Here is a 25,613-nt window from a genome sequence, read left to right on the forward strand (position 1 = left end):
CTAGTTTTCATCTTCCAAATTTAATTTTAATGTATTCATTTCTTTTTGAGTAATTTGACAAGTAGTTCACATGTACCTACTTGTGTGTGGGTTAGAGCCCGTTGTCCTTTGATTGACAAAATAGCAAGAACATAAATAAGCTACTTATAAGAAAGAGATTAATGCTGCAAGGGTAGTATGCATAACTTCATTGGAATTATAAATTATCAAGCACTACTTCCAAAATAAATTTCAAGTGACCATTTTTGACACAAATTCAGAGTATTATCAGTGTTTCTAACTTTGGATACTTTTTGGCATAGAAATGAGGAACCTGTTGGTATCATGAATAAAAATACAGCTGTTGAATAAACTCAAAATTGTAGTTTGCTGAATTTGGTCAACTGATTATTAATACCAAGACAACGTGCTACAAAGCTTTGACAATAGTGATTAATAGGTTTTGCTATAGCCAAGACATTTTATGTTTAAGTTACTAATTTTGAAACTCCCAAGCAATCCTCATAAACTGAACAATAATTTACAGTGTTTAACTTTTATTTGCTACATCAGTGTTAAAGTAACTCAGGTTTCAGCAAAAGGTTGGAAGAGGTCATTACAGAAAGCTTTATCAGGCAGGAAATTAAAAGGTAATTGATAAATACACAAAGGTCACTGGCTTATTCTATATAGAAGAAAATAAATTTCTACTATGTTTTATAGAGTGGGCATCTGAACTTGTTTCTGTGCCTGGCTACCTTTTGTTTGACTCCTTTCTATATTTCCTTCTGCTTCCTCCATTGAGAGGGGTTGTTAATCTGATAGTGCAGAGTCCTTGTCCGGCCACATTTTATACTGCGCAGTGTCCACCTTCAGGGCAGGATCCATCTCCACCCTTTCTCTTTCATCTTCCTCCTTCAGACATTGGCTGGGTGCAGTCCAGCAGGGCTGGCTGCTTTTTCTCTTTCTCTAAATCTATCTGGCTGTGTGAATACTTGGACAAGTTTTCTGTCAGCCTAGGCTGTTCTTTCTCTGAATAGTACCCTGAACATTACTCAGGTACACCTTTTACAGTGATTCTCCTGCACCAGCCTCCCAAGTAGCTGCGATCACAGGTGCATGGCAACATGCCTGGGTAATTTTTTGTATCTTTAGTAGAAATGGGGTTTCACCACATTGGCCAAGCTGGTCTCGAACTCCTGACCTCGTGATCCGCCCGCCTTGGCCTCCCAAAGTGCTGGGATTACAGGCGTGAGCTACCGTGCCTGGCCTACAGTTTACACATTTAATCACAGGATTGGAATTCATTTTCCTTACTCCCCTACTCCCCACATGTGGCAGTTATTCTTCCTAAATTAATAACATTCGATCATGTTATACTACCACAGATCTGTAAATAGAGTATATACCGCATAATTACTAACAGAGCCAATCTTCTCCATTTGTTGTCAGGTATTTTACATAAGCATTTGACTTAAAGTGCAAATAGAAATACTACATCCCATAATTGTAAACATTCACCAAGAGCTTCCAGAGTGCAATAAGTTATAGAGGTGGTTCAAGAGTCAGTCAAGTGTTCTTCACTCATTGGATACTGCTGAGATTAGGAAAACTGTTCTGAAGCAAATGATCATAAGTCTTACTTGTATTTCTACAAGGAAACAGTTCTGGATATACATTTTTTATGAAAACACCTGAAAGTCATTCTAAAGACTACATTAAGCACAATTTTCACTTACCTGAAATATATCGAGTTAAATTCAGCTGTATGTATGAGTGTTAATATCAGAAATTAAAAATAATTGTGGGTCTCAAGTTGCCTTTGGTGGATACATATGGAGTAGTGAGTTCCCACTGATGCTAATAGAAACCACTCATGCATACGAAGGGTAGAAACTCCCCCAGGGCCACATGCAACCTCTAAGGCTGAGGCACAACTATGACTTCTGTTGGTGGATGCTATACAAGCACATTTAAGGCTATATTCGGCTATAAAGAGTTCAATCTACTCTTTAATATTCTTTCCATGTAGATCACATACACAATTCAAAATTTTATGGGACACGAGCTGAAAAATCTCCAAACACTTTTTAAATACCTTTCTCCATACAATTTATTGTCAGCATATTTACATACTTGTTCTCATTTTTCAACTTTTGGTCAACTTCACATTTGTCAGAAGTTTCTAAAATTGGATTACTTACAAACTTTAACAGCCTCTTTCAGTAGTTTTCCACACCAGTAAGGCACTTCATCTTACCTTTTGTGGGATCTGGGCAAGGGCTGATGCAATTACGTTGGCCCTTTCTTCTTTCATGTTAGTGACCATTGACCCCAGAGAAAACACCACAACACCATTTTCTCCAGAGCTCTGTACAAACTCTTCCATTTCCTGTGAAAAACGAATTTGTTTCATCACAAAAGAATATCAGCATAGCAGGCACTACTGAAAGAATTGGTACGAGTTACCAAAGAGAGAAAATCAGGTGTTTTGAGGAATTTTTGGAGTAAATAATATTTTCTAACTCAATCACTCTGGTTTTTTGCAATTAGATATATAATGTGAGATAATTGGACTCTGTTAAGGATATTTGTGTAAATATGTGTATATGTGTATGTATTTATGTGCGTGTGTGTAAGGGAGAAAAGAAATGGAGCTATTACGTTGTAGTCAGGGAGATAATGTTAAAAATATTATACCCAGACTCTTCTCTTACAATACTAAAATTACTAATATAGGTTCTTGGAAAGTGGCACCACTCAGCTTTAGTTCTATATTGTTGTTCTACTAAATCACTTGTGTTGATTTCAGGCAGGTTTTCTGTAGGATTCTTTTAGTTGGAAGCCATTAGTGTTTACTTCCCTCACTATGAGCTTTGAGGATAAGCTACTCACAGTTGGGATAATTTTATATCTATGTATATGTTTCTCTACAATGCTTTATACTTCACTTAAAGTTTGTCAGAGTTTTCTGGTAGTTTTTGAAAAATTAAACAAAAATAAAAGCTGATGGTTAAGAACCACTGACATTCTGGAGTTTGGTATTGTAATTTGGAATTTCTGTGAATTAGTCCAGGATTCTCATTTATAGTACAGAATTGTACACTATACAGTTACATAGTTGAATGAACATATTTTCAGGTTATTGTTTAGGTGGAACACCTATTGACCTGAGATCACACTGTTAAATTGATGTACTACTTATAACTGCATATGAAGAACTCTCATCATCACTTTGTTGTGTTTCAGAAGCAGCACTTGCACCAGAATAGAAGAAGCCACCAGGCCTTTCTGCAGGGGAGATCTTGTCTCTCTTTTGAGCAGCTCACTCACACCACGTAACACTCCTGGTGAAGATGTGCTTGGCTGAAATTGATTGCGAATTATTCTGAGTTGCGTTTTCCTATGTATGCCAATATTTAAATTTAAATACTTTGAGATTTAATCATTGTGGTAAAACTTTTCCTAATGGTCCTTAACAAAACAAAGAAAAAAAGTCCAAATGTTAACTGTGCAGACCACATATTACAGAGTGTTTTTTAAAATATGATTTTTAATCTTAACGTAAGAGTCATTGTACTGCTATTCCAGGTAATACTTGGGGCATCTAGGTATTGTGTGTGATTGCCGTTGACTGTAGCCATATTTACTGTAACTGGTGTTCAGTGTTTCACCTCACTAGCTTGATGCCGAGAGCCCTGTTTATCCATGCAGTGTTGAAGGAATCTAATCTCTGTCTACAGATTCATCACGGATATGGACTGGTTTTTTCTTCTTCTGTGATAACATAATAAAAATAATACAAAATTAATGTAAGAAATTTTATAAAAGCATGAAAAAAATGTTTAAATAAAATTTTTCTAAAATTTTATGTTGTGATATTATTCATGCAAAATATATTTTTTCATCATGGCTTTTGTCCTATTTATATAGCTCAATGCACACATGTGACACTTATTTAGAAAATTGTGTATACATTTTCCTCCTGCAAAAACTTGTCACCTTGTCACATTTATCATTTTCTAACTCCCTTTATTTGTATTATGGTTGACAGTGTAATTGAATATTTCATTGATAAAATTATTGTAATGCTATTGTATGTGCATAGTATAAGTTTTTAATCATTCCTTCATTTAAGATGTTGGACTACTTCCAATGTTAATTTTATGCATATATTCCATAATGTTGAATAGGTACACCTTGATTAATTTTTTTATCTGTATGATTTCATATGAATATATTATAAAACTCATAGCAAATTTCATTTTTTAAAACACTTGATACATTTTGTCAAGTGTCTTATTCTCTTATATAGAAATTATCTGAGAATCTAATATTTAATTGAAATGAAAGCAACCTGGATTAGCAATTATTTTACAAAATAAACAAAGAACTGGTTTCACAACCACTGACGTGCATTCAAATCTTTCTGCAAGTTAGTAACAACAGCTAATAGTAGTAATTATCACTATTGTACCACTAGCCCTCCTTTTTCTTGTCCTTCTACAAGTCCTACTCTCTTCCCCTTCCTACTGACACTATCGGTTTTCCTTAGTGTGAGTGGGAAAATCTTTCAAGAGTAGGGCAGGGTGGCATAGATTTTTCATTAGTCTTACCTCAGCTTTTGTCTCTTGAGAAAGTTATCATATAAAGCCCATGCAATTTGCATTCAACATAGATACTGAGTTTTAACAAAGAAATAAAATCTCAGTTTTATGTGGACAAAAATTATCTTTTAAGAGATTACTTAATAATGTAATAAAGAATGCTTGCTTTGTACACAGGTTTTAAAAGTGTGATATTAATTTAAAATATATGAGTTTATTGTGTCCTTTCATAAAGAATATAATCTTATATGCCGACAGAATTTTTTTGGTATTGAAACTAAGAACACTATTCAGATACAAGTGGTATAAATTATTTGGTCTTTATTATACATGCATTGTTCATTACCTCTGTGCTTCTCTGTCAGGCAGCTATGATGTTGAGACAAGTTGCCACAGGAAGTTTTAATATGGCAAAAATCGTCTGCTTTCATAGGGTATGTTTATGCTATAGTATGTAAACCTCTGGGGTCTCAACGAAGAATGATTTAAATGCTTTAGTAAGATCAAATGAACACTGAGTTCGTCTGCAAATGTTAAAGGAACAGATTTATATTGTTGAGAAAGTGTTTTAAGCTGCAATACTGGTGAAGATCCTTATTACCTGTGGTAGAATTTTAGAATTTCAACTAGCTCATCTTACTGTCAAAACTGATATGTCTACTTTTAATCAAGTCCACAAGGTATCTGTCAACTATGACTTTGCAAGATAATATAATTTTGATGTACTAAACAATCTGGTTCTATTAAATGAAGAACGATATCTCAAATGACTTGCACATGTTAAGTAATTAGTAGTGTTAGTAATAATAAAATAATAATTGCAAAATTAATGATATTTCTGAGTAACTGACTATAGGCCAGAGATAAATTACTAATATAAAACCCTCCCTCACGCAGGAAAATACACTAATATTTATACACCTTTCCCCCATCCTCCCCCATCTCTTAACCCTAATATTATGCTATCTTGTAAATATAGTTTAACCAAACATTAGATTATGAATCTAACTATAGAAGCCTACTACTTCTTATTTACTGCGAAAGTTCGCAGAAATTGCTAATTCATGCCCCCATGTTTAACAACATGGCTCGCTTAACTTTTAAAGGATGAAAGTTATCCATTGGTCTTAGGAACCAAAAATATTGGTGCAACTCCAAATAAAAGTAATAACCATGTATACCTCCATTACCATAATAACCTTGACATCCTTAATTTCCCCTGTCCTCATTACCTTTATCAACCCTAGCAAAAAAAAACCTATACCCATACTATGTAAAAATAATTATTATATCCACCTTCATTATCAGCCTTCTCCCTACAACAATATTTATACACCTAGACCAAGAAACCATCATCTCAAATTGATGTTGAACAACAATTCAAACACTAGAGCTGTCACTAAGTTTTAAACTAGACTACTTTTCCATAATGTTTACTCCAATTGCACTATTCATCACTTGATCCATCATAGAATTCTCACTATGATACATAAACTCAGACCCCAAAATTAATCAATTTTTAAAATACCTACTCATTTTTCTCACCACTATACTAATTCTAGTTACTGCCAACAATATCTTCCAACTCTTTATTGAATGAGAAGGTGTAGGAATTATATCCTTCCTTCCAATCAGCTGATGATATGCCCAAACAGACGCTAACACTGCAACCATCCAAGCAATCTTATATAACCACATCGGCGATATTGGCATCATCCTAACCCTAGCCTGATTCCTCTTACACTACAACTCATGAGACCCTCAACAAATACTTATCCTAGACTCCAATTCAAATTTCCTCCCACTAATAGGCCTCCTCTTAGCAGCAACAGGAAAATCAGCCCGACTCGGTCTCCACCCCTGACTTCCCTCTGCTATAGAAGGTCCAACCCCAGTCTCAGCTCTACTCCACTCCAGCACTATGGTTGTAGCCAGAATCTTCCTACTCATCCACTTTCACCCCTTAGTAGAACGCAACACAACAATTCAAAGTCTCACACTATGCCTGGGAGCCATTACCACCCTAATCACAGCAATCTGTGCCCTAACACAAAATGATATCAAAAAAATTGCAGCCTTCTCCACCTCAAGTCAACTAGGCCTAATAATAGTTGCTATTGGCATTAATCAACCATATCTAGCATTCCTACATATCTGCACTCATGCTTTCTTCAAAGCCATACTATTTATAAGCTCCAGATCTATTATTCATAACCTCAACAATGAACAAGATATTTGAAAAATAGGAGGATTATTTAAAACAATACCCCTCACCTCAACCTCCTTAATCATTGGTAATCTAGCACTTACAGGCATGCCTTTTCTCACAGGCTTCTCCTCCAAAGACCTCATCATTGAAACTGCAAACACATAATATACCAACACCTGAGCCCTATCTATTACTCTCATTGCCACCTCCCTAACAAGCGCCTATAGCACCTGAATCATCCTTCTCACCCTAAAAGGACAACCCCACTTCCCAACCCTAATCAACATTAACGAAGGCATTCCTACCCTATTAAACCCAATTAAACACCTCACAATCGGCAGCATAATCGCAGGGTTCCTTATTACTAACAGTATCTCTCCCACTTCACTCCCTCATACAACAATTCCACTCTACTTAAAACTCTCAGCCCTAAACGTAACTGCCCTAGGATTCCTAGTAACCTTAGACCTTAGCCTCATAACCAACAAACTTATAATAAAAACTCCACTATACATGTTCAATTTCTCCAACATACTAGGATTTTATCCTACTACAATCCAACGCATAACCCCCCACCAAAACCTGCTTATAAGCCAAAGCCTAGCTTCTATCTTACTAGACTTAATTTGACTAGAAAAATCTATATCCAAAACAATCTTACAAACCCAGGTTGCCGCCTCCATTGTCACCACCACTCAACAAGGTATAATTAAACACTATTTCCTCTCTTTCCTCATCCCGCTTACCCTAGCCTTGCCTGCAATCATGTAGTCTGTTACCCCAAGCAATCTCAATCACAATATACATACTAAAAATAATGTCCAACCAATAACCACCACCAACCAAGGGCCATAATCATATAAAGCACCCGTGCCAATAGAATCCTCTCGAATCAACCCTAACCCTTCCCCCTCAAAAACCACTCAAACCCCATGTTATTAAAATTAACCACTACCACCAATCTATCATACTCTGATGCCCATAAAACTAAACCCACTTCCATTACTAACCCCACCAAAGCACTCCCCAAAACTTAAGTCCCTGAGCTCCATGTCTCAGGGTACTCCTCAAAGCCATTGCCGTAGTATAACCCAAAACAACCATTATACCCCCCAAATAAATAAAAAAGATCCACTAAACCTATATAAGCTCCCCGTAATTCAAAACAATAACACAACCAACCACAGCACTAACAACGCCAATCCCCCATAAATAGGAGAAGGCTTAGAAGAAAAACCTACAAAACTCATAACTAATAGTGCACTTAACAAGAATAAAGCGTATGTCATCATTCCCACATGGACTGTAACCATGAATAATGATATGAAAAACCATCGTAGCATTTTAACTACAAAAACACTAATGACTGCAACATGCAAATCCAACCCACTAATAAAAATAATCAACCACTCCCTCACTGATCTCCCCACTCAATCCAACATCTCCATGTGATGGAATTTTGGTTCACTTCTCGGTACCTGCCTAACCCTCCAGATCATCACAGGCCTCTTCCTAGCAATACACTATTCGCCAGATATCTCCTCCGCCTTCTCCTCAATTGCCTATATCACCTGAGACGTAAATTATGGCTGAACCATCCGCCACCTCCACACCAACGGCGCCTCAATATTCTTCATCTGTCTTTTTCTACACATTGGCCAAGTCCTATACTATGGTTCATTCCTCCTCTTAGAAATCTGAAATGTTGTCATTACTCTGTTACTCACAACCATAGCAACAGTCTTCATAGGCTATGTACTCCCATGAGGCCAAATATCATTCTGAGGTGCCACAATAATCGAAAATCTCCTATCAGCCATTCCATATATTGGAACCAACTTTGTCCAATGAGTCTGAGGTGGATATTCAATTGACAACCCCACCCTCACACAATTCTTCACCCTCCACTTCATCCCACCCTTCATTATCACAGCCCTAACAATCTTACACTTACGATTCCTCCATTAAATAGGGTCCAACAACCCCTCAGGAATCTCCTCCTACTCCGACAAAATTGCCTTCCACCCCCACTATACAATCAAAGATATCCTAGGCTTGATACTCCTCTTTCTCACTCTAATAACCCTAGTGCTATTCTCAGCTGACTTCCTAAGCGACCCAGACAACTATACCCTGGTTAACCCCTTACATACTCCCCCTTATATTAAACCCAAATGATACTTCTTATTCACATACGCAATTCTACTATTCATCCCCAACAAACTAGGAGGAGTATTAGCACTTCTACCACCAATCCTTATCTTAGCACTCATCCCCACACTTCATATATCTAAATAACAAAGCATAATATTCTGCCTACTCATCCAATTCCTATACTGACTCCTAATTGTAACCCTAAACCCTCACATGGGTCGGAGGACAACCAGTAAACCACCCATTTACGATTATCAGACAAATAGCATCCATAACATACTTCACCACAATCCTAACCCTAATGCCACTTGCTTCCTTAGCCGAAACCAAACTACTCAAATGAATCTGCCCTTGTAGTATAAACTAATACACTGGTCTTGTAAACTGGTGATGGAGACCCTCTCCCCAGGACAACTCAGAGAGAAAGCACTTAACTTCACCATCAGCACCCAAAGCTAAAATTCAAATTTAAACTACTCTCTGTATTCTGATGGAGCATCAACTTTAAGTACAACTTAAGTATTGATCCGCCCCGTAATTCTATGTATATCGTGTGTTACTGCTAGCCAACATGAATATTATATTATACTATAAATACTTAACTGTATATAACACATACAAATACATAAGTACAATAAATGCTCGAAAAACATGCTCACAAGCAAGTACCATACCCGTTTATCTAACTATAGAACATAACACCACCCTTCAAAGTCAACTCCTGTCCCCAGGGATATTGATCAGTACTTTATATCCTTAATAGTACATAGTACATTTGATCGTTCATTGAACATAGCACATTTAAGTCAAATAAATCCTTGTCACCACGAATACCTCCTCAGTTAGTGGTCCCTTGTTCACCATCCTCTGTGAAATCAATATCTGGCACAAGAGTGCTACTTTCCTTGCTCCGGGCCTGTAACACTTGAGGGTAGCTATAGTGAACTGTATCCGGCATCTGGTTCTTACCGCAGGGCCATGAAATTAAGATTGCCCACACGTTCCCCTTAAATAAGACATCTCGAAAGATCATAGGTCTATCACCCTATTAACTAGTCACGGGAGCTCTCCATGCATTTGGTATTTTATCTTTTGGGTGTGAATGCGACCCCATTGCAGAAAGCTGGCCCCCCTACACTGTATGTCGCAGGATCTGTCTTTGATTCCTAATACATAATATTGTTGATCACACCTACATTCCATATTCCAGCCTTGCATAACTACCACAAGGTGTTAATTAATCCAAGCTTGTAAGACATAACAATAACTAAACACACTAGCAACTGCCTTTCACACCAAATACTACAATAAAATTTCACAACCCTCCTCCCCCATCCCCAACTTCACTTCCCTGGAAAAAAGATACCTTCGCCAAACCCCAAAAACAAAAGCCTCAATCCAACTTAGCCAGAGCCTAAATTTTTATCTTTTGGCTGCACACAACATTAACAGTCACCCCTCAACTAACACAATTTTCTTTTCAGCTTTGCTTCGCTGCCTCCCAAATTTAATTTCTTTACCCTGATTTTACTCAACTTACATACCCACCCACTCACTACTAAACCCACAACTCCCACTATCACAACCCCAAAGACAGTACTTCATAACTATATATATATATATATATATCTAAAATCCAACTAATCCCTGTTTATATAGCTTAACTTATCTAAAGCAAGATACTGAAAATGTCTAGACGGACTTACACCACCCCATAAACAACAGGTTTGATCCCAGCCTTTCTATTAACTCTTAGCAAGATTACACATGCAAGTATCCAAACCCCAGTGAAATAACCCTCTAAATCGCTACAATCAAAGGACTAAGTATCAAGCACCCACTAATGTACTTCAAAACACTTAGCTCAGCCACACCCCGACGGAAAACAGCAGTGATAAACCTTTAGCAATAAATGAAAGTTTAACTAAGCTATGCTAGTATAGTAATTAGAGTTGGTTAATTTTGTGCCAGCCACCGTGGCCATACGATTAACCCAAGCTAATACAGACCGGCATATAAAGAGTGTTTTAGATATGACCTCCATAAAGCTAAATTCCATCTAAATTGTAAAAAACCATAGCTGATATAAAATAAACTATGAAAGTGGCTTTAGTACTTCTGAACACACAATAGCTAAGATCCAAACTGGGATTAGATACCCCACTATGCTTAGCCCTAAACCCTAATAGTTAAATTAACAAAACTATTCGCCAGAATGCTACAAGCAACAGCTTAAAACTCAAAGGACTTGGCAGTGCTTCACATCCTTTTAGAGGAGCCTGTACTATAACTGATAAACCCCGATCTACCTCACCACCTTTGCTCAGCCTATATACCGCCATCCTCAGCAAACCCTAGTAAAGGCCACAAAGTAAGCACAAGTATACTCATAAAAACGTTAGGTCAAGGTGTAGCCTATGAGGTGGTAAGAAATGGGTTACATTTTCTACCTCAGAAAATTCCACGATAGCTCTTATGAAATCTAAAAGCCTAAGGAGGATTTAGCAGTAAATTAAGAGCAGAGGGCTTAATTGAATAAGGGCATAAAGCATGCACACACTGCCCATCACCCTCCTCAAGTATATTTAAGGACTAACTTAACTAATCACCCCTCATATTTATATAGAGGAGATAAGTCATAACACGGTAAGTGTATGGGAAGGTGCACTTGGATAAACAAAGGTATAGCTTAACACAAAGCACCTGGCTTACATACAGAAGATCTCAATATAATTTGATTACCTTGAGCCAACTCTAGCCCCAAACCTAACTAATATTATTATCAAATAAACCTAACTAAATCATTTACCCAAATAAAAGTATAGGCGATAGAAATTTTACCCTGGCGCAATAGATACAGTACCGTAAGGGAAAGATGAAAAAACTGACCAAGCACAAAACAGCAAGGACATACCCCTGTACCTTCTGCATAATGAACTAACTAGAAATAACTTCGAAAAGAGAACTATAGCCAAAACCCCCCAAACCAGACAAGCTACCCAAAAACAGCTAAAAGAGCACACCCATCTATGTAGCAAAATAGTGGGAAGATTTATGGGCAGCAGTGACAAACCTACCGAGCCTGGTGATAGCTGGTTATCCAAGATAGAATCTTAGTTCAACCTCAAATTTACCTACAGAATCACCTAGTCTCCTTGTAAATTTAATTGTTAGTCTAAAGAGGGGACAGATATTTAGACACTAGGAAAAAAACCTTACACAGAGAGTAAAAAAACCCAGCTTCCACAGTTGGCCTAAAAGCAGCCACCAATTAAGAAAGCATTCAAGCTCAACATCCAAACACCTAAAAATCCCAGACGTATCACTGAACTCCTCACATCCCATTGGATTAATCTATTATTTTATAGAAGCAATAATGTTAATATAAGTAACATGAACAATTTTCTCCACTGCATAAGCCTACATCAGATTGAAATACTTCACTGATAACAGTCTAATAATAACAAATAACTAATAAAATCATTACTACTCGTACTGTTAACCCAACACAGGCATGCTCTTAAGGAAAGGTTAAAAAAGTAAAAGGAACTCGGCAAATCTAACCCCACCTGTTTACCAAAAACATCACCTCTAGTATTACAAGTATTAGAGGCACAGCCTGTCCAGTGACACATGTTTAACTGCCACGGTACCCTGACCATGCAAAGGTAGCATAATCACTTGTTCCTTAAATAGGGACTTGTATGAATGGCACCACGAGGGTTTAATTGTCTCTTACTTTTAACCAGTGAAATTGACCTGCCTGTGAAGAGATGGGCATAAAACAATAAGACGAGAAGATCCTATGAAGCTTCAGTTTACTAATGCAATAAAAACTATATAGACCTATGGACTTTAAACTACTGTACCTGTATTAAAAATTTTGGTTGGGTTGACCTCGGAGCATAACCCAACCTCCAAACAAGCTATGCCAAGTCTACACCAGACAAAGCAAATCAGCACACAATTGACCCAATAACTTGACCAACGGAACAAGTTACCCTAGGGATAACAACACAATCCTATTCTAGAGTCCATATTGAGAATAGGGTTTATGACCTTGATGTTGGATCAGGACATCCTAATGGTGCAGCAGCTATCAAGGGTTCGTTTGTTCAACGATTAAAGTCCTACGTGATCTGAGTTCAGACTGGAGCAATCCAGGTCGGTTTCTATATATTTTACATTTCTCCCTATATGAAAGGATAAGAGAAATAGGGCCTACTTCACAAAGCACCCTCACTCCATAGATGATATCATCTCAATCTAACGGAACATTACACACCCAACCCAAGAACAGGGTTTGTTAAGATGGTAGAGCCTGGTAATTGCATAAAACTTAAAACTTTACAATCAGAGGTTCAATTCCTCTTCTTTACACCATGCCTGTAATCAACCTTCTGCTTCTTGTTGCACCCGTACCAGCCGCCACAGCATTCCTCACACTTATTGAATGAAAAATGTTAGGCTACATACAACTACGCAAAGGACCTAACACTGTGGGCCCCTACGGACTATTACAACCCTTCGCCAATTCAATAAAACTCTTCACCAAAGAACCCTTAAAACCCTCAATATCCACCATTACCCTGTATATTACCGCCCCAACCTTAGCCCTTTCTATCGCCCTTTCCAACCTTGGCCTTTTATTCATTCTAGCCACATCCAGCTTAGCTGTCTACTCAGTCCTATGGTCAGGATGCACATCAGACTCAAACTACGCACTAATCGGTGCATTACGAGCCATCGCCCAAACAATTTCATAGGAAGTTACCCTAGCCATTATCCTACTACCAGTTCTGCTAATAAGCGGCTCATTTAACCTACAAACACTCTTCACAACACAAGAACACCTCTGACTTCTCCTACCATCATGACCCTTAGCCATAATATGGTTTATCTCCACACTAGCAGAAACTAACCCAGCCCCTTTTGATCTCACAGAGGGTGAATCAGAACTAGTCTCAGGCTTCAACATTGAATATGCCGTAGATCCATTCACTCTATTCTTTACAGCTGAGTACATAAATATTATTATAATAAATGCTCTAACAACCATAATTTTTCTAGGTCCATTATACACCATCTATTCTCCAGAATTATTCACAATATGCTTTACCATCAAAACACTCCTCCTAACCTCCCTATTTTTATGAATTCGAACAGCATACCCCCGATTCCGATACGATCAACTTATATATCTACTATGAAAAAATTTCCTCTCACTCACACTGGCACTTCTTATGTGGTATATTTCAATACCCATTGCAATCTCCAGCATTCCCCCCCAAACCTAGAAATATGTCTGACAAAAGAATTACTTTGATAGAGTAAATAATAGAGGTTTCAATACTCTTATTTCTAGAATCATAGGAATTGAACCTATCCCTGAGAATCCAAAATTCTCCATGCTACCCATCACACCCTATCCTAAAGTAAGGTCAGCTAAATAAGCTATCAGGTCCATACCCTGAAAATGTTGGTTTCACCCTTCCCATACTAATCAACCCACTAGCTCAACTTATCATCTACTTCACCATCTTCACAGGCACCCTCATCACATCACTAAGCTCTCACTGATTTTTCACCTGAACAGGCCTAGAAATAAATATACTAGCCTTCTTTCCAATTATAATCAAAGAAACAAGCCCCCGTTCCACAGAAGCAGCCACCAAATACTTCCTTGCACAAACAACCGCATCCATAATTCTTGTAATAGCCATCCTCTCCAACAACCTGTTTTCTGGATATTGAACCATAACAAACAACATCAACCAATACTCATCCTTAATAATAATAACAACACTTACCATAAAGCTAGGAATAGCCCCCTTTCACTTCTGAATCCCAGAAGTCACCCAAGGAACCCCCCTAATCTCCAGTCTGCTCCTTCTTACATGGCAAAAATTAGCTCCCATCTCAATTATATACCAAATCTCACCATCAATAAATATAAGCATCCTTCTTACCCTCTCAATTTTATCCATTATGGTGGGCAGTTGAGGAGGGCTCAACCAAACATAGCTATGTAAGATCTTGGCATACTCCTCAATCACCATATGGGCTGAATAATAACAACATTAACATATAACCCAAACATTACCAACTTCTACCTAACCATCTATATCATCCTAACAGCCACTGCATTTATAGCACTCAACCTAAATTCAAATACTACAACCTTACTGCTATCCTGCTCCTGAAGTAAACTAACCTGACTAATACCTTTAATATCATCTACTTTATTATCCCTAGGAGGCCTACCCCCACTAACCGGCTTCCTACCTAAATGAATTATTATTCAAGAACTCACAAAAAATAACGACTTTATTATTCCTATTACCATAACCATTATAACCCTCCTCAACCTATACTTTTATATACGCTTAATCTACTCTACTTCTGTGACATTGTTTCTCACATCCAACAACATAAAAATAAAATGACAATTTGAAAGCACAAAACCTACACGACTACTCCCCCGACTTATTACCCTCACCACCTTCCTCTCACCAATCTCCCCATTAACCCTATCTATCTCCTAGAAATTTCGGTTAAGCAAGACCAAGAGCCTTCAAAGTCCTTAGTAAGTAATCATACTTAATTTCTGAAATACACAAGGACTGCAAAATTTCACTTTACATCAACTGAATGCAAGTTAATCACTTTAATTAAGCTAAGCCCTTACTAGATTAATGGGACTTAAACCCACAAAAATTTAGTTAACAGCTGAATACCCGAATCAACTGCCTTCAATCTGCTTCTACTACAAAAGGGAAAAAAAGGCGGGAGAAGCCCCGGCAGAATTGAAGCTGCTCCTTCGAATTTGTGATCCAACATGAAAATCACCTCAGGACTGGTAAAAAAGAGGCCTAACCTCTGTCTTTAGATTTACAGTCTAATGCTTACTCAGCCATTTTACACCCCCCAGCTATGTTCGCCAACCGTTGACTATTTTCAACTAACCATGAAGACATCGGAACCTTATACCTACTATCGGCGCATGAGCTGGGGTCAGAGGTACAGCTTTAAGCCTCCTTACCCGAGCTGAATTGGGTCAACCCGGCAACCTCCTAGGCAACGACCATATCTATAATGTTGTCATAGCCCACGCATTCGTCATAATCTTCTTCATAGTAATACCCATTATAATTGGGGTCTTTGGGAACTGACTAGTGCCCCTAACAATTGGCACCCCCGACATAAGATTCCCCTGAATAAATAATATAAGCTTCTGACTCCTTCCCCGCTCCTTCCTACTATTGCTCTCATCTACCATAATAGAGGCTGGTGCTGGAACCGGTTGAACAGTTTACCCTCCCCTAGCAGGAAATTTTTCCCACCCAGGAGCCTCTGTAGACTTGACTATCTTTTCATTCTACCTACCAGGTATCTCCTCCATTCTAGGAGCTATTAATTTTATTACCACTATTATCAATATAAAACCCCCTGCCATATCCCAATACCAAACCCCCTTGTTTGTCTGATCAGTCTTAAAAATTACTGCAGTCCTACTCCTCCTCTCCCTCCCAGTCCTAGCCGCTGGCATTACCATATTACTAACAGAGGGAAACCTTAACACCACCTTCTTTGATCCAGCTGGGGGAGGTGACCCCATCCTATATCAACATCTATTCTGATTCTTCGGCCATCCCAAAGTCTATATCCTTATCCTGCCAGGGTTCAGAATAATCTCCCACATTGTAACATATTACTCTGGAAAAAAAAGAACCATTTGGGTACGTGGGTATAATTTGAGCTATAGTGTCAATTGGTTTCTTATGGTTTATTGTATGAGCCCATCACACGTTCACAGTAGGTATGGACGTAGACACACGAGGCTACTTCACCTCTGCCACTATAATTATTGCTATTCCCACTGGCGTTAACATCTTCAGTTGACTTGCCACACTTCATGGAAGTAACACCAAGTGATCCTCCACAATACTTTGAGCTCTGGGCTTTGTAATTCCTCTTTACAGTAGGAGGCCTAACCGGTATTGTATTAGCAAACTCATCATTAGATATTGTATTACATGACACATACTATGTTGTAGCCCACTTTCACTATGTCCTATCAATAGGAGCCGTATTCGCTATTATAGGAGGTTTTATTCACTGATGTCCCTTATTTTCAGGCTATACACTCGACCAAACCTATGCCCAAACCCACTTTGCTTTAGATTTATAGGCATAAATTTAACTTTCTTTCCACAGCGCTTTCTCGGTTTATCCAGTATACCCTGATGTTACTCCGACTACCCTGATACATACACTGCATTTTATGTATGGATGATAAAATGTCCCATTTTATTTCCCTAACAGCAGTAATATTAATTTAATAATTTATATAATCTGAGAGGCTTTCACCTCAAAATGTAAAGTCTCACTAGTTTTGGACAACCCTCTACCAATTTAGAGTGATTGTACGGCTGTTCCCCACTCTATCATACATTTGAAGAACCAACCTATATAAAATCTAGATGAAAAAGGAAGGAATCAAACCCCCTAAAACTGGTTTCAAGCCAACCTCATAACCTCTATGACTTCTTCAATAAGATATTAGAAAAACTATGTCATAACTTTGTCAAAGTTAAATTATAGATTAAATCCTGTATATCTTAATGGCTCACCCAGTTCAATTAGGCCTTCAAGATGCCACATCCCCTATTATGGAGGAATTAATCACCTTCCATGACCATGCACTTATAACTATTTTCCTAATCAGCTTTCTAGTCTTATATAGTCTCTCTCTAACACTTACGACAAAACTAATACCAACATCACAGATGCCCAAGAAATAGAAACCATCTGAACTATCTTGCCCGCACTTTTCCACACAACACAATATGAAGTTGTCAGTATTTTTGTAAATGTGAGCATAATTATTTCTATCAACATTCTAGTCCACTTTTCATCACCTGCTACCTGAATCCATGCAAAATTTCCTGATGGTTGGTTCTTCACAGTCTGGCCTTCCTGCAATTTAATCCATTGAATATCTTGAAAGTTCTTCTTAAAGAAGAGAATCTTTTCATATATCTTTATTTCTTAACTCTTTTTCATAGTTTTTCAATATGCTTAATAAATATTTCAACTCCTAATATGTATCCGGCTCTAATTTGCCTCTCAGCATCATCTGATTCTTAATCTCTCCCTGCAAACTAAACTTGAGGACTTGAGAACTGTCCTGACCACTTTACCTGCTTTCCTTCTTTTGTCTGTCTCTCCCCGTCATTCTTTCACTTATTCTTGCATATTGTTCAGCTCTCATCTTAGTAATCAGTGACTCCAGGATACTTTTTATTATCTCCACTGATGCTTTCTTGTCATTGGGTTTTTCCTTGAGATAATAGATTTTATATAGTTTTTATTACTTGCACATATTCTATCTTTTGAAGTAGAGTGTAAGTTATGTGGGGACAGAAACTGTGTCCAATTTTTTTCTCTGAAAATTCTGCACTTACCTGTGTTTTGTGCTTATCCCTTTGCAAATATTATTTGAACGAATGATCAATACATTCTTAGGTGTTGCATAATGAAGACTTTAATTTAACCAACTCTATTTTCAAAGTCTCCTTAGTATTCTCCTCTATTTGTAATACTCATAAAACTCATATACGTGTGATGGTATCAATATGTACATGACTTTCTAATTGGTATCTGCTTTACCCAACCTACTTCCCATCTTTCTTTCAGGGTAAGTCAAACACTCTGAGTGAAGACTATAGAGTCATTTCTACTGAAACTTCAAAGCCAACAAAATAAAACCAATGAAAGTATGTTTACCTTAGGTAGGGGTTTGGCAGGTTTGCAGTGGAGTCCTCCAACAAAATCAACATTTGGTAAGAGTGGATGTGGAAACTGAAAATTCCAGGAGTTTCGAATAAGCCATATGTCAGCTTTCCCCATTGTCTCAGATAATGTAGTGGGTCTTCCTAACAAGAATAAGAAAAAGAAAAGTGGATGAGACAAGATAATTTCATTAGGTTATTTTCTGAAAGGAGTTAGAATAATGTAGGCAAAAATATAGGCAAAGTGTGCTTTGAAAAATATATACATATATTCATCTATAGACATAATTTAATTTTATGTATTATTTATTTTGCCTATGTATATTTATAAGAAAGGCAAAGTAGTAGGAGAATTGTGAGGTTAAGCTACATCTCTAATATCATATCAGTATACTCACAATCATAAACAATTATTAAAATAAGCCATAGAGAACTAAACATCAATTTCTTTTCTTTTTAAAGCTTCAATAGTAGCATATGGACATTTAAACAACTCTTTGAGCTCCATAGTCAATTAATTCTACTGTACCCATAAAAATAATTTTCTAAGAAATAGTCTAGTTTACACAACTCATTAAGCCAATCCTTTTATCTTTGGTTCTTCAAGTGAACTATGGACTATGTGGAGAGTATGGCTGAAAACCTTGTACTATTTTAGATTCAAGCTAATACCTTAATAATATTATTTTTAAGTAAATATATTTGTAAATTATAGCTAGAAATTTTTGAGAAATTATTGAAATAAAGACTTGTACTCAACCTTAATCTGTCTCATATTTTTTAATAAAGAGACATAGTTTGAAAAAAACTATGTAGATATAACAATCTTCACATTTCAACAAGATGATTGGACTTTAAATGAATGGTTTCCAATTCTTTAATGAAAGAGTATAGAAACATTAGAAACTTCAAATTATCTTTGATGATTTTTTGCATCTGAGATATGGACATTATCTCTCTCTACTGTGAAGGAAATCTGGTAACATGGGAACATCTTTTGATTTCTAAATAAGAAAACTAAGCTTTACAAGAAAAAATAATTTCTGCAGTTATATAGATAGTTGTAGAAAAATGTGTAACTACTCATTCTAAATCCATGCATTCAGTAAGATGTTATTTGATGGGTTTTACCATTTTTAAGATGTAAAGCAATGCATAGTAAAACAGATGTGTAATTGCTTAAAGTCTTAGATGCACTAATATGTAAGTTTATGATTTCCTGGGGTGTTCAGTGTGAGTGATGGCCACAGGGTTTTAACTGACCCTGTAATTTAAGCTTTTCTATAATATTTGTGAGATTGATAGATCATCTTGTATTTTTGTTTTATAAATTCACTTACCAAAACCCCACTACCCTGACTTTAAGGCTTTATATAAGCTCTGCTTCAAAGATACAAATAACTTAGATCTTCATGTTACAGATTGAAAAAAAAAAAAAAAACTTACCTAGAACTTCACTATAAAACTGATCCCACTTCTTCATGGCATATATTTGGAAACAAAAGTCAAAATAAAGCACATAGATCATATTTTTTACCCTCTCCATGAAAGTCATGTGATCACTTAATTCTGACATAACAACAGGTACATAGGAGGGAGGGAAAAGAAATCCTCCACAATGCTTTTCAAAATTGTAGCCAGGAGTGAAGCGGAGACTGTACACAAGGGGTGTGTTAAGTAGCTCAGCCAGCAGCTCACTACAGGGAAAAATAGCATCTGCAAAAACGACGTCAAATCTTGACTCTTGTAGTTTCTTCATTAATTTCTTATTTGAAACTACATCTTTACAGAAATTTCTAGTTATGTCACCAAACTTCCACATGATTTCTTGCATTTGTGAAAAATATAACCAAAATGTATCTTTTGGAAGTTCTGACCATCTCTTAATTTGTTGCCTGATGATATTCTCAAACTCAGTTTTAGTTAAAGATGTAGGAAAAACTTCAATTTTAAGAGCGGATGAGTTGTTGGGATCAAAAAGAATGGAAGCTGAAGATGCCAGTACAGTCACCTCATGACCTCTCTGGACAAGCTCTTCCAGGATTGTCTTCATATTCATCCAATGGCTATATTCTGCTGCCCACACCAGCACCTTTCCACAACTCCCAGAGCTAAAGTAAAAGCTCAGTTGTATTAGCAGAATTACTGAAGTCCATTTCACAGACATCCTGGTGCAATGCAATGCTTGTTTCCCAGTTGCTGTTCTTTTCTGTTTTTTCTCATGGTTATATCCAAAGATAAATTAACCAAGAAGTTAAAATGTAACCCTTATACTTCAAAGTACATACAATATCATTAAATCAACAATCCGAGCATGTGGATGGCAAGGAGACAAATGAAGGTAAATGACCTGTTTACACAGAAGTGATTAATTTCCCGTTTATGTTTATGAGTGCTATCCTTCAGCTAATATCAAGGATCTTGTATGGGCATGCCATCTGTCTTATGCAATATATTTTAGAGTGTCCAGAATGGTAGCAGTGAAAGGTCATGTTTCTGCAGTCCATTTGACACAAAAGTAAAGATAAAATGACTAAACATGGTCCATACATTTTTGTACACTTTGTTGACGTATAATTTAAAAATCATACAATTTATCAATTATTGTGTAAAATTTACTGTTTCATAGTATATTCACACAATTGTGCATCTACCACATCAATCTATTTGACAGCCCCTTTATCTCCCCAAAATAAGCCCTATAGCCTTTAGCCTTTTCCTCTCCACCTCTAGTTTCTGCATTTCCCCTGTGCTGGGTAATTGCTAATTGAATTTCTATCTCTATAGATTTGCCTATTCTGGACGATTTTTTAATACATGGAATCATACAATATGTGGTATTTCGTGAGTGGCTTCTGTTATGTAACATAATATTTTAAATGTTCATTTATTATATAGCATATACAAGTTGATTCTTACAACCATGATGTAAGATATTGAGAGTTTCAAGATGACACTATCTTTATAAACTTTGTTAAGGTAATCAAAGATAAAGAGAGAAAAAGAGAAAAGTAAATCAAGCTTGTAGTACATTCAGCATTAATCATTAGGTTAGCTTGTTCTCTGACTCACTTCCTCATAGTTATTTGGCTATTGTCTTGGAATTCTGCAGACCTTGTTACGAGATTGTAGTTCCTCTTAACTCTTCTATAGATAATAACTTAAACATTATGAAAGGATCAACTTTCCTTCTGAGGTATTCCTTCAGATAAAACTACTGACTCAGCAGATCTGAAGGACCTCACTGATGCCAGCTGATCTGAGGAACTTCACTGATGCCAGCTGATCTAGAGGTCCCCACAAGGAACTGACTCAGCAAATAATGTTGTTTCTTGTTCTGATACCTTTGTCCCTATTACCCTGACCAATCAATTACCCAAATTTTCCAGTCTATCACCATCTATGATCTCCTTAAAACCTCCAGCCCAGAACTCCTTGAGGAGCTGGATTTGAGGTTCTCTTCTCATCTCCTTGCTCAGTGCCCTGCAATTATTAAACTCCTTCTTTGCTGCAAACCTGACGTCTCAGTGTAATCGGACTATTATTGGACAGTAAGCATATGAACCTGTTGGTCCTATAACAAAACTTCAATGGAATAAGTAGCTGCAAATATAATAAAAAGAAAGATAACTATAATTAGAAGTGGAACTTAATGATGTAACAGAATTGATGAAATCTCATGATAAAACAAATAAGTGAGGAGTTACTTCTTAGGGAAGAGCAAAGAAACTGGTTTCTTGAGATGGAATCTACTCCTGGTGATAATGCTATGAACATTGTTGAATGACAACAGGAGATTTAGAATATTACTTAAACTTACTTTATAAAGCAGCATTAGAGTTTGAGAGGATTAATTCCAATTTTGAAAGAAGATCCTCTATGGGTAAAATGCTATCTGATCACATTGCATGCTGAAAAAAATCTTTTGTGAAAGGATGGGTTAAAGTATATGGCAAATGCCATTGTTGTCTTATTTTTAAGAAATTGCCACAGCCATGCCAACTGCTAGCAGCCACCACTATAATAAGTTATCAACCATCAACATTGATGCAAGACTCTCCATCAACAAAAGTTGCACTCACTGAAGATTCAGACGATCATTAGCACTCTTTAGCAATTAAGTGTTTTTTAATTAAGGCATGTACTTTATAGACTTAATATTATCGCAGACTGAATACACTACAGCATTGTGTAAATATAACTTTTTATATGCCTTAGAAACCAAATTGTGTGACTCACTTCATTACAATATTTGCTTTATTGTAGTATTCTAGAACCAAATCTGCAACATCTCAGAAGTATGCCTTGTATTAGTGAAAACACTTAATATGAGATATACTCTAAAAATATTTTAAGCTGGAGGAGTGGCCAAGATGACTGACTGAAAGTAGGTAATATGCATGGCTCTCACAAAGAGGAACAGAAAGGGTGAGTAAATAGAGCCCCTTCAACTGAAACATACACGCACTCACATTGGGACTATTTAAGGAAACAACTTGATCCACAGAGAATGAAGAAAAGCAAGGCAGGATGACAGCCAACCTAGTAGCAACACAGAACCAAGGAAAATTTCCTCACCCAGGGAAGTGGTGAGTGCATGTGCTACTCCAAGTAACAGGCTTCCTTCACAGATCTTTGTAACCCTCAGGTCACGAGATCCCCTCATGAACCCACTCAACCGGGCCTTCAGTCTGACACACAGAGGTATGCGGAATCTCAGCAGAGCAGCCACTCAGGCACATGTAGAGACGTGGTGTCTAGATACTCTGGCCTTCAGGGCTTCCTGGCAAAAGTAGCTGTAACTCTTGCAAAGTGGAAGGTTAGAATTGCAAAGTGGAAGGCTGAATTCAGGGGGCTGAGAAGTGACAGTCTGTGGGTCCCATTTTCACAGTACCTCACAGGATAAGATTCACTGGCTTGGAATTTCAACCAGCCATGATAGGAGTGTTGGGCCTCCCTGGAATGGAACTCTCAGCCACGCTGGGTACCCGGACCACTATCTTTGCTGCTTGTGCAACTTAGCTGTCCTGGCATTTGAGTTTTGGACAGTCCAAATCGACCAGGGGAAGGAAGGAATTCCCTAACACAACACAGCTACTCTACCAAAACATGGCCAGACTGCTTCTTCAGGTAGGTTGCAGATGCTGTTCCACCTCACTGGGTGGGACCTCCCAGCGGGGGACTCCAGGCACTTCCACCATTGTTCTTGGGCCCACAGAGATTTGAAAACTCCCTGGGACAGAGCTCACAGAGAGAGATATGGGCCACCATCTTTGCTGTTTGGGCGACTCAGCAATTCCAGCCCGTGGGCTTTCGAGATTATGTATGATGAACCGTACATCTTCCAAAGTATTAATGTTGTTTTTTATTTTTATTTTTATTTTTGACATGACTCTAACAAGTATCAAGAAAAATGGTTAACTGTCTGTAAAGAAAGTGTAACTATTTTAAGACGTGTATTACTTCTATTCCCAATTAGATTTTGATTAGTCTTTCATTGGTATCACTGTTAGAGTTTTGCATGTAGGACAGATATATAAAAATGTATTATTTATATTATAAAAGACCCTTATCTAATGCCTCACTATAAAATGATTACCAAAATGAAAGTCATAATCCTGGATATAAAAGGTAAAGAAAACTTAAAGCATTTTATATTTTACTTTTTCCAGAAAGGTCATTCTGTCTGTTAGTCCTACAATGTGCACAGGTACATACGAAGGTAGAGTTAGAAGTTTCCTGCAGCATCACTCTGATTTGCCTCCTAAGTGTGAGCACAAAAGGGACTGCAAGCAGCTCAGCCACTAGCTCCCCAGAGAAAACTATAGGGTCAGTGAACTATTATGCTGTAATGATTCAATTCCTGCAGCTTCTTCATGAGTGTCTGTCTGTAGACAACACTCACATAGTGGTTTAAAAATTCCACCCAATTCAATTAAAAAATATATTTAGTTTTACCTTTGATTACCAGATGCTAAGCCAGGAAAGATATTGAGAACTGGGTCTAGGAGCCAAATGTAGTAGCTCAACCTGTAATCTCAGAACTTTGGGAGGCCAAGGTGAGAGGATCATTTAAGGCAAAGAGTTTGAGACCAGCCTGGGCAATATAGCAAGACCCACTCTGTAAAAACATTTTACAAAAAAATTGACCAGGTGTGCTAGGGTGTGACTACAGTCCCAGCTACTTGGGAGGCTTTGGTGGGGAGGATCACTTGAGCCTGAGAGTTCAAGGCTGCAGCAAGCCATGATTGCATAATTGCACTTCAGCCTGGGTGACAGAGCAAGACTTTGTCTCAAAGAGAAAGTAAAATAAAATATTAAGCTAGGTCAAAAATTCATCATTTGCATTCTCAAGATTATCTTTGTCATATGCCACATGGACCTCCTTGAAATTCAATGAATAAGTCTTATAGTCAATGAGAAAAGCCTGCAGTAAGTAAACACTGTTACTTTGTGGCCCCTTTCTATGAGTTTCTCTAGAATGTTTTTGACATTAAGCTAATGGCTCACATCACAAGGCCAGCCAGGACTTTCCCACAGAATGCACAACCAGCACAGCAGAGCTGCCAGTGGAGAATAGTTAAAGCCCACTCTCAAACAGCGTGATGGTAGCTCCCAGATACAATGCTCACAGAGACTCAGAGTTTACAGGGCTCAGAATTGAAAGAAATATACACAGATGTTAAACATTAAATATTAAGTATAAATAGCCACTGTTTATTTTGAAGCTTGATGTTTATTATGGGAATCAAAAAATAATGTATCCAGAAAAATTTGCTCCAACCTTAAAAAAATAAAAATACATGAAATATAACTGTACTCATCTATATTTTCAATGACAGGGGAAAAAAACAAATATAATTTTTAAAG

General features: G+C 37.3%; 1 protein-coding gene across 1 annotated transcript in view; it reads right to left on the bottom strand.

Moving 5' to 3' along the window:
• The window catches only part of LOC105463619 (UDP-glucuronosyltransferase 2B18), a 30,671-nt gene extending 9,715 nt beyond the window's left edge, over window positions 1-20,956 (bottom strand). Inside the window, exons 1-3 of the mRNA XM_071093464.1 lie at window positions 20,190-20,956; window positions 18,739-18,887; window positions 2,240-2,371 (exon numbers count right to left, since the gene is read on the bottom strand). Of these exons, the coding sequence (XP_070949565.1) occupies window positions 2,240-2,371; window positions 18,739-18,887; window positions 20,190-20,910 (1,002 nt within the window). The 5' untranslated portion in view covers window positions 20,911-20,956. The remainder of the gene's footprint in view (window positions 1-2,239; window positions 2,372-18,738; window positions 18,888-20,189) is intronic.
• Between the last annotated feature and the right edge of the window lie 4,657 nt (window positions 20,957-25,613).

Source organism: Macaca nemestrina, chromosome 3 (assembly GCF_043159975.1).
Source record: "Macaca nemestrina isolate mMacNem1 chromosome 3, mMacNem.hap1, whole genome shotgun sequence".
Classification (NCBI taxonomy): Eukaryota; Metazoa; Chordata; class Mammalia; order Primates; family Cercopithecidae; genus Macaca; species Macaca nemestrina.